The sequence below is a fragment of the Microtus oregoni genome, unplaced genomic scaffold, assembly GCF_018167655.1.
Source record: "Microtus oregoni isolate MIOR12 unplaced genomic scaffold, Mior012 000111F_ref0000342, whole genome shotgun sequence".
Classification (NCBI taxonomy): domain Eukaryota; kingdom Metazoa; phylum Chordata; class Mammalia; order Rodentia; family Cricetidae; genus Microtus; species Microtus oregoni.
Window position 1 is genome coordinate 30,357 of NW_024544729.1, and position 12,303 is coordinate 42,659.

General features: G+C 35.5%; 1 protein-coding gene across 1 annotated transcript; it reads left to right on the forward strand.

Annotated features, from left to right (window-relative positions):
* The first annotated feature begins 3,984 nt into the window (after positions 1-3,984).
* On the forward strand, positions 3,985-4,983 carry LOC121443658 (melanoma-associated antigen B4-like). The gene has a single exon (XM_041645473.1). The coding sequence runs from the start codon at positions 3,985-3,987 to the stop codon at positions 4,981-4,983; it is 999 nt and encodes a 332-aa protein (XP_041501407.1).
* Positions 4,984-12,303: the final 7,320 nt, after the last annotated feature.

Genomic DNA, 12,303 nt, shown 5'->3' on the forward strand with positions numbered 1-12,303 from the left:
AATATGGCTACATGATGAGGAATGTCAGATAACTGGACTTATTATTCCATCCTCTGTATAACTCTAAACATTTAGGAATATTTTCATTGAAATATTTAATTACTCTAAATACATAAATAGAAGTTAAATGACCAATATAAATGAGTATAAAATTCTATAGAAAAATAAAAACTTCAACATAAAGAGAATCTCAAACTGTAGTCCTAACACAAAATACATAAAAATGTGTGTACATATGTGTGCCAATGAAAAATAAGTAATAAATTTTAGATATGAAAAGAGGGGAGAAAATAATGTAAAAAAGTACTCATATATGAAATTGTAAAAAGTTAAATTAAAAATATACCATGAAACATTATTTCAAAATAAATTTCTAACTATAAAGACATTCTGAAATGCCAGAAGGTTTCACATATTTTCAGAATGTTATAATGTTATCTATGTGATAAAGTCAAAATCAGGGGAAATAAGAGAGTGTCTAGAGGAACAGAAATCCAATGAACTGTAGTTTGTATAATTAATAAGTCATCTGACAAACATTGAAAAATGTTCCAGACAAGCCTGGTTTACAGGCCTATCACATCAAATATGAAGATATGAAAAAATTGCCATTTCATTTATCTACTTCCATATCATATGTAAATATTGAAAAATTTAACTATTTTTTAATTATTTTAATTTTTGACATCATAAACATAAAATGTCAGTGACATGACTTCCTAAACATGAGTGAAAAAAGTACAACACCAACACACATGCTTAAGTGGAGTAAGGAAAGTGTATGAGTTCCCAAACTTACATTAAAGAACTACAGGAAAATGAGGAATGTTGATAGCAGGGGAATTAGTCTTGTCCAGAGAAGAGCATACTACTTGGTTATCCCATATCAAATGGTCAGCCCTGAAAACATACACACTAATACCATTATACAGACTGAGAAGGCTGCACTTAGGACTTAGGCAAAATATATATATAGCCATGAATTTGAAGAAAAAGAAGGAAAGGATTATTGGAGGGTTTGGAGGGAGGAAGGGAAGGGAAATTATGTAATTATAATCACTCAACCGTTTTAGTAGGTCAGTTTCCCTTTATTCAAAGAGAAGATGACAATACACTAATAACTGTATTTAAGATATCTTATTCACAGAGAATAAAATATCTTCTATAAGTTCAAGTGTTTAACAGTAACATGAGAAAATAATTTGCATTGAGTTGTTTTGTAGATGTTCAAAATAAGAGCAAGTAGGTGAATTCACATAAGAGAATACTACACATTGGAAGCCAGTGCTCCCTTAGAGGTTAAAAACAAATGTGATCATATGCAGGAGTAAATAGAAATCAAAAATAACTTTTAGAGTGTTAGTAAATCAATTAATGACAGTAACTACTTAAAACATCTGATGGAATATACACCTTTCAAAATATCAATAATATTAGAAATATATAAAAGATAAAACTAAATAGAAATGTAAAATTTCTTATTGCAGCAGATATAAAATCACATTGATATAACAGGAGAGAAATACAGCTACCTTAGGCATGTATATTTCTCATTTGCTATATTTGAGAATATTATAAAGATGTCAACAAGTCTTAATTTTTCACATATTCACTGTTTCACATTATTGACTATAATGATGATATGCTCCCTTATGAGGATACTTCCATGACTGAAATCAACCATGAAAATATTGTGGAGTAAATAAAAGAAATATTAACAACTAAGAGCAGTGCCATTAAATCTATATAGAACTAGATCCTGAGTATGGATGGACCTATAGCCGTAGCAGGTCTGAAGCCTACAGAAGCAAATGACAGAACTGACAACAAGAAAACTTTTCATGCCTTGAGAGTTGAGAGATTATGCTACCAAACACATAAAGGGTGTTTAAAGGATGTTTACTCGTTGTTCATTTATTCTCATTTTAATAAAATATACCGACAAGTATGAATCGAGAATACCAATTATTCTAACTACACCTGATATGAGTGGAAACTCATGACTCAAATTTTGAACATAACTTAATGCCAAATAACATAAGACCCAACCATGGATGCCAGGTCTAGAAGAACCTTCACCTTTCCATTTGGTAGTATTGCTGAACACCATGTTTGGAGGATAGAAATGATTTCATATCAGAAAAGATTATACTTCCAGGCCCTGCCAGCAGTCATTACAGAGATGCCACATAAGGACAGAGGGACACCACGCCTCAAATAACAAAGGACTCAACAGGTGCCTATCTTCTTCTCATGTTGACTTACCTACAACAAGCAGTTGAGGCAGAAGTGGTCAAATTAAGCATACAGTATTTCATATCAGCACTCTTAAGGATTAGACCTTTAGTCTGGGTGGTTGGCTTTAAATCCTTAGGGATTTCAGTAGGGAAGCAGTTGAATACCTATATATATATATAATCAAGATAAGAGCTTAGATGTACCGGCCTGCAGTTCCAGCACTCAAGAAGCAGAGGGAGGTTGTCAGGTTGAGGTTACTCTGAGTTATATGAGTTATACAGCAAGTCTGAGGCTATATTGGGCTGCATAGCTGGAAACTGCCTCAAAATTAAAATAAAAATAATATCTAATTATAAAATTTGTAACAAGCAAGCATTATGATGCATTAGTGTTAAATCTTGTTTCTAGAAGCTGAGGAATGATGATCAGGAGTTCCAGGCCAGCCTGAGCTATGTAGCCATTCCTTAAAGGAATGGAAAGAAAAATTTTCAATGACTTGGGGCTCCATCCCCAAAAGAAAATTGAACTCCTAGAGCCCAATCCATAATATTTTTAACTTCTTATAAAATTTTATTTTTGTCTATTTTTTAATTTTTTTTTTCTTTATTTTTTTATTTTTTTTCTTTTGTTGTTACTTTTCTTTATTCCGAAGTCCACTCAGACTGTGCTCCCTCCCTCTCTCCCAGAAGGGAGAGAAAAAGGATAATCAATGGCAGGAGGCAGCTGCAGGAAAGCAGCACCTAGAGCCAAACCAATCCATAATTTATGGTAGATGGTAGGCATGAATCTTAGGCTTATAAATCTTTCATTTTCCTTCAGTATTGAGGACTCTGGTGGAAATGGGATCTTTAATTCCCCAATAGTCTCACTTAAATGGTATCCTAGCCCCTTGAAAAATCACCAAGAAAAAAAAAATCATTTTTCCCCAGGGAACTGTCCCCCACCCCTCCTTGGAACAATGGAACTGACCACTCTTGGGGCTCTATTCCAAGAACTAGAAAAGGGTGGGGGAGGGGAACAGGAAGAAGATGACTCTTACTTCTGTTTCTCCAACCTACAGAGGCAAGGCCCTCCTCTGAAAGGTAAGGTCTCTGATCAAGTAAGGGAGGTATCTAAGAGCTGTTGTATGTCTTGGGGGATGACCTGAATTAAACCAGTGGCAATTCTTAACCATTGTTAATCCCCTTAAACTATCAGTCATCCTCCTAGAAAGGAGATTACACAGGCCCCACCCTTCATTTGTCTTCAGGGTTCTGGAACACTGAAGTTAGGACCCTAGGCCATTATCATTCTGAACTGGTCTCTCAGGGAATGAATGTAGTGTGAACTTCAGAGTAACAGAAAGAAGTGGGTATTCATACTTTACCAACTATGGGTACATTTTGTATCCATGTAAATGGAATGTCAAGAATGAACATTTGATTCTTACTCATGGGGAACAGCCTTTGGTCTCACTCTAGGAATCCCTGAACTGGGCCTTCATAGAGCAGTCTAACAAACTCTAATTTCTTTTGCAGGGTTCTCTGGAAACAAGCTGACCAGGAAGACAGGAGACCTGACGAAGCTAACAAGAGAAAAGGAACACAGTATGTTGCCCCCCCAGGGAAGCAGTGAAGGAGGACGTCCTAAAAGCAAAAGTACACTTTGTGATATGATGCTCACCCTTTTTCTTTCTATTTCTACAGGTTCCTGCTTTAGCAGTTCTCCTGACTACAGTCCTGACTGTGGTCTTTGACTCCTGTTATCATGCCTAGGAGCAACAGGAGTAAAGGCCACTCTCATGGCAAAGGTCATCAAGCACATGGTGCTAGCCCACGTCCCAAGGGTGCTCAACCAACTGTAGTGAAAGAATCAGCATCTCCTCCTGTTGGCCAAGCTAATTCCCCAAGCTCTTCTAAGGCATGCACTTCTCAGGGAGCTGCGTTTCCTGCCTCTCCTGTGGCAGGTGTATCCTGCACAGGCTCTGATCTAGATAGTGGGGCTTCTGATGTCCATGTTGTTGGGGGAAGTCCACATGCCCTCACTCAGCCGATATGCATAGATCCTCTTACCAAGAAGGTTAATATGTTGGTAGAGTTCCTGCTGGAGAAGTTTCAGAAGAGTGGGCAGTTTACAGAAGATGATATGCTGAAAGTGATCAGCAAGAAATACAAAAAGCAGTTTTCTGACATCCTCAGGAAATCTTCTTCTCGCATGGAAATGCTCTTTGCAATGCGATTGAAGAAAATCAATCCAGATAGTCAGTTCTATGCCATTGTCAGCAAGCTAGGTCTCTCCACTGCTGAAATTTTAAGTGGCAAGAGAGGGCTGCCAAAGATGGGTCTCCTGATGACCATCTTGGGACTGATATTCACAAAAGGCCATCGTGCCACTGAGGAAGAGGTCTGGCAATTCCTGAGTGTGTTAGGAGTATATGCAGAGAAGAAGCACTTGATCTTTGGGGAGCCCCGAAAACTCATCACCAAAGATCTGGTTGAGCAAAATTACCTTGAGATCCGTAAGGTGTCTGGGGGTAAATCCCCAAGATATGATTTCCTCTGGGGTTCCCGGTCCCATGTAGAAACCAGCAAAATGAAAGTGCTAGAAGTTTGGGCTACCATCAATGACACTGTTCCTAGCTTCTTTCCTACTCCATATGAAGAAGCTCTTAAAGATCAAATGGAGCGAGAAGAGCAGACATCTCCAGCCTTGGACCCAGCCAGCGATTATCCCAAGTGCATATGCTGCAGCTCCTCTCACACATAGCTGCAACCAAGGTTGAGCTTTCATTTCCTGTTTGAAAAAAAAAAATCAGTCTTCTATGTAGTAGAGGGTTTATGGGTCGCAGGAATAAAGCATATATTATCTTTTTTTTCCGTCATACAATGAGTAAATGATATGTATAATTGCTTTGGTGAATTGCAAATGTTCCATTAATGGAAAGTTGATTTGTTTCACAATCTTCGTTTCTTGATATTATGCTTGACACATTCATTGTTGCATTTCAATTTTACAACTAAAGAGTTCTGTAACTTTAAAAACCAATTGAAAATATTCCACAAATTTCTGTTTACTGTTGCATAAGGTAACATGAAATTGTAAAAGTGATTCTTAGGGAAATGTAATGTCACATTCTGGTGAAACAAACACAGTGATAAATTCCTAATTAAATGTATTGTTTTATTTGTTGTTTTAACATCAATTGACACAAACTTGATCACTCAATGTATGAACGAATAAATTATAAGAAACTTATTCACTCTCCCATTGTGTCATTATTTTCTCCAAAGCTGAGTTTAGAATCTGTTCTTTGGACCCCCCAAGCCCAATTCAATCAGCCCCCAAGAGAGCTTTAGAGCCTAGTAATGACTACAAATAAGAGGTTGAGAAATGACATGAAGACAAGTAAAAAAGTTAATATTAAGTACTAGAGATTTCAGACACAAGACAATTGTAAATTATTTGGTGAAGTTAGTTTGGAGCATTAGAAATTTCCATTTTCAGTGTACAGAAGTTTCGGTGAAGTTGCACAGTAGAAAATGTGGGGGTTGTGAACAAGGCCCAAACCCTCTGGTAGCATATCTTCAAACAGAGAGGCTAACTCTGGAACAGAGAATACATATTAAACAATTGTTTGGAACTTTAAAAGTACCAAAACTGAGTGATTACCTGCAGTATTTATGCAAACATGTCATTGCTGTCAGTCTCAGTGTTTGTAGCTGGGTGATATTGATGGTTGCCTTTCTCCTCTGGCAGCAGAGTACCTTCCAGAACTATGCAAAGTAACTTCCAGTACCATGAGTGCAAATCAGTAGAGGTGACGCTTTTAATTAGGAATCAGCTCGCTTTCTCCGTGTTCCATGACATAAGTAAGTGTTGTCTTTAGTAGTAAGGCCTTACTATATATTGTGGAAAGTCACGTAATGTTGATGGTTGAGAGATTGGATGCTTAAAACGAAATCCCATACTAGCTCAGAACTAAGAAATAGGCATTTAATAAAGGGTAAAACTTACAAATCAGGATTCTCTGTTGAACGATGAAGGAGGATGAGATCCAAAACATACCGAGCAAGCAAAATTGATCCCATGGTGGGGAGAAAAGGGGAGGAGGCACTTCTGCATCCGGGTAGTCTATGAGGTCACGCCCCGGTAGGCGAGTAGTTACTAGCTGTAAACCCTCCTGCAGCATATTGTCTTGTCAATAGCTTATGATGTTTGGTAGTTTACATAGAGACTCTTTGGTCAATGACTTAACAAGATTTTATCCATTCCTGGCACTAGATGCCTTACTTGGTAGCCTACGGTGTCTAATTGGAGGATTATTTCCTATTTTTTTGGTGACCCTATAATACTTACATATTATGTACATACTTTTAAAAACTTATAGAGATAAGTTATCAAATATCCTTCAGTGTTAATTGTTCCTCCCCATACTCCTTGTATTTTCTCCCCCAACTTCTCCCAATTTCATTTATATATTCTAATTCTTTTTTCTTTACATAGTAATATATTCTATTTCCCCCTCCTTGCAAGATTCTCTCTTCCCTGTAGGACCATACTAGGTACCTAACCTCTATGGTTATTCAGGTTACAGCACAAATGTTGAAAGCATAAAAGATAACACCCATACTTAGAAGAAAACATGCAGTATTTGTTTGGGGGAGTCTATATTGCCTCACTTATGTTGATTGTTTTTTGCATTATCCATTTTTTCTGTGAACTTAATAATTTCATTTTTCTTAACAGCTGAATAATATTCCATTCTGAAAATATACCACATTTTCATTATACATTAATCATTTAAGGGACATCTGCGATTTTTTCAATATCTGAATATTATGAATATGGCATTAAGGATGATAGATAATCAAGTGTCTCTGTAGTAGGATGTAGTAGCCTTTGAGTATTATCCCAAGAGTGGTATAGATTAGTCTTATGGTAGATCTATTTTAGCTTGGTAAGGAATAAGCACAGTGATTTCTGAAGTGCCTGGACAAGTTTGTACTTCTACCAACAATGAATTACTGTTCCCCTTTCTCTGCATCATTGCTAGCATGTGCTACCATGATTTATTAATCGTGCTTACTCTGACCGCGATAAGAAGAAATATCAAAGTAGTTTGATTTTCATTTACCTGATATTTAAGGATGTTGAACATTCAGTGTTTCTTAGTATATGTGTTTCATCATTTGAGAACTTTCTGCTTATTTCTGTATTCCATTTTTAATAGTGTTTTTATTTCAGTTTTTAAAAACTACTAAATGAATTTTAGATACTAACACTCTGTGAATGCTTGGTGATTGTATCCTTTGGGACTGGGCTCCACAACTCTGTATTTTAATTGGTGGTCGTTTTCTGTAATGATCTCTACCTGTTACAAAGAATAGTTAACTTAATGAGGGGCAAAGACTACACTTATATGTGAGTATACGGACAAATATTTATAGATTGTTGTTAGGAATTATGCTAGGTTAGAATAATAGTGGTTTTTACATTATCCTCCAGTTGTCATGACTTCATTAACACGGAGTAGTTAGCTAGGTTTTTAGTACCAGACATGGTCTCTCACTTAGAGAGCTATTAGTTACTGCCAAGGTACACATATCATTACTGCCTTCTTAGGGTTATTGTGCCATGCTGTTCACTGATAATGGTTCATAGGCATGATAGCTTTGTAGTACTACATGTTGTCTCCTTCCTTTGGAAGCTTGCATGGCACCTTCTAGTACCACAAAAACTAGTACTCAGGAAGGGGGCTTTCATATAAGTTCTGTGGGGGGCGGCTCCAATGGGCTCTGTTTCTGAAATGCCTCGTGTCTTTCACAATAGGGACTTACCTTCCAGCTCTGTGGTGTAACCAAGGGCAGCAGCAATAGGCTGTATGCTTTAAGAGTTTCTTGAACAGCCTTGGCCAACAACTCAAGGAGGGCTCCTCATGTTTGATACTGGGGTTTTTGTTAGTATTTGAATCTTTGAGGCAGCACCATCAGCCCAGAAAGAAAATATTCATTAAAATGATTTACATGTAATTACATCGTATTGCATTTTTCTGTATATAGTTAATAGTATGATTCCTTATGGTGTTTTCAGACATCATTATCGTTTTGAGGTATTTCCTACTCATTTTTCCTTCTGTTGAGAATCCTCTATTCAGATCCCAGGCTCATTTTTCAAATGGTTAATTTTTCAATTTTGACGGCTTTTTTTAGTTCTTTGAATATTCTGGATAAAAAGTCTCTGTCAGATGTATAATTATCAAGATTATCTCCCTTTATGTGGGCTTTCTTGTGACTCAATTGCTTGTTTTTTTTTTTCCTTTTTTTCGCTCTGCAGTAGCTTCTAAGTTCATGAGGTCCCACTTGACAACAGTTAGCCTTAATGCTTGAGCAATTGGAATCCTAGCCAGGAATCTCTTTCCTATACCGATATCATACAGGGTAATGTCCATATGTACTTCTAGCCATTTCAGTGCTTGAGGTTTTAGATATAGGTCTTTAATTCATTTTTTGTTAAATTATTGATAGATATGGGCCTATTTTCATTCATCTGCATGTGGACATCTAGTTCCCTTCAACAATTTGTTGAAGATGCTTTCTTTTCTTCACATTATGTTTCTGGTTTCTTTGGCAGATAGCAAGAAGCTGAACCTACATTCATTCAAATGTGAATCTTTGATTTTGGTCCATTTAACTCCATGTCTGTTGTTGCCAATACCATGATGTTCTTATTACTATGGCTATGCAATATAAATTAAGATCTGGAATGCCAAGCCTTCTAGTCTTGTTCTTTTTGTTTAGAATTGTTTTGTCTCTTGTGGTTTGCATACGAATTTTATGATTATTTTTCTATTTCCTCTATATGTAATTGGTTTCTAAGTGTGATTGCATTGATTTTGAAAATAGCTTTTGTTAGAAATGTCATTTTACACTATTAATTCTACCAATCTGTAAGCATTGGATGTCTTTCCACTTATTAGTACCTTTATTTCTTTAACTGATTTAAGGTTCACTGTAGAGATCCTTCTTTTCCCTGGTAATATTTGTTCCTAGGTGTTTTATTTATTTTGATGCTACCATTGAATGGTACTGTGTCCCTGACCTTCTTCTCAGTATGTTTTTGTTGGTGTATACAAAAAAATAAAAGAATTTAATTTTTGTAGGTGATTCTGTGTCTTACCACAGCTGATTTTTAAATTGTGTCTTCTAGCAATTTTTGGATCTGAAAATAGGGATATTTGTACTTTTTTATTTGTATCCCTTTAATTTCCTGCATTAGTTCAATTGCTCCAGCTACTACCTTAAATATAATATTGAAAATAAGTGGGAACAAAGGACAACCCTTTCTCATTTTTGACTTGAGGGACTGAGTCAAGATTTTTTCCATTTACGGTGATGTTGTCTATGGGTATCTGACATATGACTTTTAATATGTTGAGGTATGTGTTTCTAACCCTACATTCTTTAGGACTTCGTTCATAAAGATATGTTGGATTTTGTCAATGGCTTTTTTGTGTCTATTGAGCTAATCATGATATTTTTGTCTTTTTAAAAGTCTATTTATGTAGTTTGATGCATTTATTCACTGGTGTTCCATGTTCCTGTATTTTAGGGATGGAGTAATCTCAGTTATGATGAATAATCTTTTTAATGCATGTCTACATTCTGTTTGCAAGTCTTATATTGATTTTTTAAAGTTTATGTTGATTATAGATACTGACTTATATTTTCTCTTTTGTTTTTGATGTGATTTTTTATCTGATTTGGGTCTTAGACTGGATACTGGTTTCATAGAAGTTTGGGAGTGTTCATTCTATTTCTATTTTTTGATTACTTAATGTGCTGGTTGTACAACTTTTTAAAATAGCTAATATGCTGTGAATACATCTGGTCCTGGACCTTTTTATTTTAACATAAATTTTTTATTACTATTTCATTTTCATTTTTGTTATGGGTCTGTCTAGGTAGTTGATTTTTTGGGTAAATTTTTATAGTTTGTCTGAATTTAGAAAAAGAATCCATTTCTTTTATGTTTCCCAGTTTAATGGAATGCAGGTTTAAAAAATATTCCTCTTCAATATTCTTTTTTTATTTTATTTTATTGAGCTATATATTTTCCTCTGCTCCACTCCCTGCCTCACCCCTCCTATTCAACCCTCTCTCATGGTCCCCATGCTCCCAGTTTACTCAGAAGATCTTGTATTTTTATACTTCCCATGTAGATTGGATCCATGTATGTCTTTCTTAAGGTCATCATTTTTGTCTAGGTTCTCTGGGATTGTGATTTGTAGGCTGATTCTCTTTGCTTTATGTTTAAAAATCACTTATGTGTGATTTGGGTCTTAGACTGGATACTAGTTTCATAGAAGTTTGGGAGTGTTCATTCTATTTCTATTTTTGATTACTTAATGTGCTGGCTGTACAGCTATGATAATTGTTGTACAATTACCTATAGTAATTGTCTTTCTGGGTCTAGGTTACCTCACTCAATATGATGTCTTCTAGTTCCATTCATTTCCTGCAAATTTCAAGATGTTGTTATTTTTTTCTCCTGGTAGGACTTTATTGTGTAAATGTACCACATTTTCCTTATCCATTCTTCGGTCAAGGGGCATTTAGGTTGTCTCTAGGTTCTGACTATAACAAACAATGCTGCTATGAACATAGTTGAGCACATGTCCTTGTGTCATGAATGAGTATACTTTGGACATATACACAAAAGTGGTATTCCTGGGCCTTGAGGAAGGTTTTTTTCCTAATTTTCTAAGAAATCGCCACACTGACATCCAAAGGGGTTGTACCAGCTTGCACTCCCACTAGCAATGCAGGAGTGTTCCCTTTACCCCATAACCTCTCTAGCATAAGTTGTCATCAGTGTTTTTGATCTTGGCCATTCTTACAGGTGTAAACAGTGGAGTATATTTAACAAGACAAAGCAACAAAAATGATTTCCATATCATTCTGGATCATAACTGACTGAAACCAGAAAACAATTGTAAGAGAATTTACAGAAACTACATGAACATATAGTGATTGATACTTTGAACCAGTGGGTCTGAGGAAAAATCATGGGATCAAATGATTCATTTCAGAAAGTTAGATAAGGAAATACAGGTAATGGAATGAAATAAATAAATACTAGAGTTAACAGTAAATAGAGTTAATAAAATAAATTAAAATATCAACAAAACAATATTGGTTATCTGAAATGGTAGGTAATATTGGCAAACTATGAATTAAAATCACAAAAAGAAAGTGAAAAAGAAAGAAATAAACAAAATAGGCAAATTAATAAAATTAGATGCATCAAAATAAAACCAGGACTGGAGTCATGGTTCCACAGTCTGCTTTTCCATAGAACCTGAGTTTGATTCCCAACATCCACAGGAAGCTTACAACTATCTCTGATTCCAGTTCTATGGGATCTGATGCTTTCTTCTGGACTCTGTGGCACTTAAGTGGTAAATAGAGATACATACAGGCCAAATACCCATACACATAAAATAAAAATAAATAAATATCTGGATAAACAAAAATCCCACAAATACCACTAAATCCAAGTTACTCTCCAGAATATATTATATATAATCTGTCATACACATAATATTAAACTCATATTCCAGTTTATTGTAAGAAAATCTAATTGGAAAAGTTTCTAACTATATATGACTTGACAAAATTTAACTTAAAGGACATATAAATCTAATCAGTTCTATAACAAACTCTGAGATTGAAGCTGTAGTGAGCCCAAACAAAGAAAATCCTAGGAAAATGAATGAATACTCCATTGAGTTTTTACCAGAAACTGTGCTATACAACAGAAAGGGAAGAAAAACTACAGAAATCATTCCATGATGCCAGAACTTACCTGGATTACCAAACTGGCTACATACATGGGGAAAGAGAAAACTATTCACCAGTATTATTGATGATTATTAATGCAAACATCCTTAATAAACTTATTGCAAACTGAATCCAGCAATGCTTTGGAAAGAGCATACAAGTTGGTTTCATTACAGGGTTACAATAATTCACAGTGTTTGCAAATCTGTGAACATATTACAGCACATAAGCAGAAGAAACAATGAGA

What these genes read in the sequence shown, in the direction of transcription:
- LOC121443658 (XM_041645473.1), top strand. Translation starts at nt 3,985, where the DNA reads ATGCCTAGGAGCAACAGGAGTAAAGGCCACTCTCATGGCAAAGGTCAT.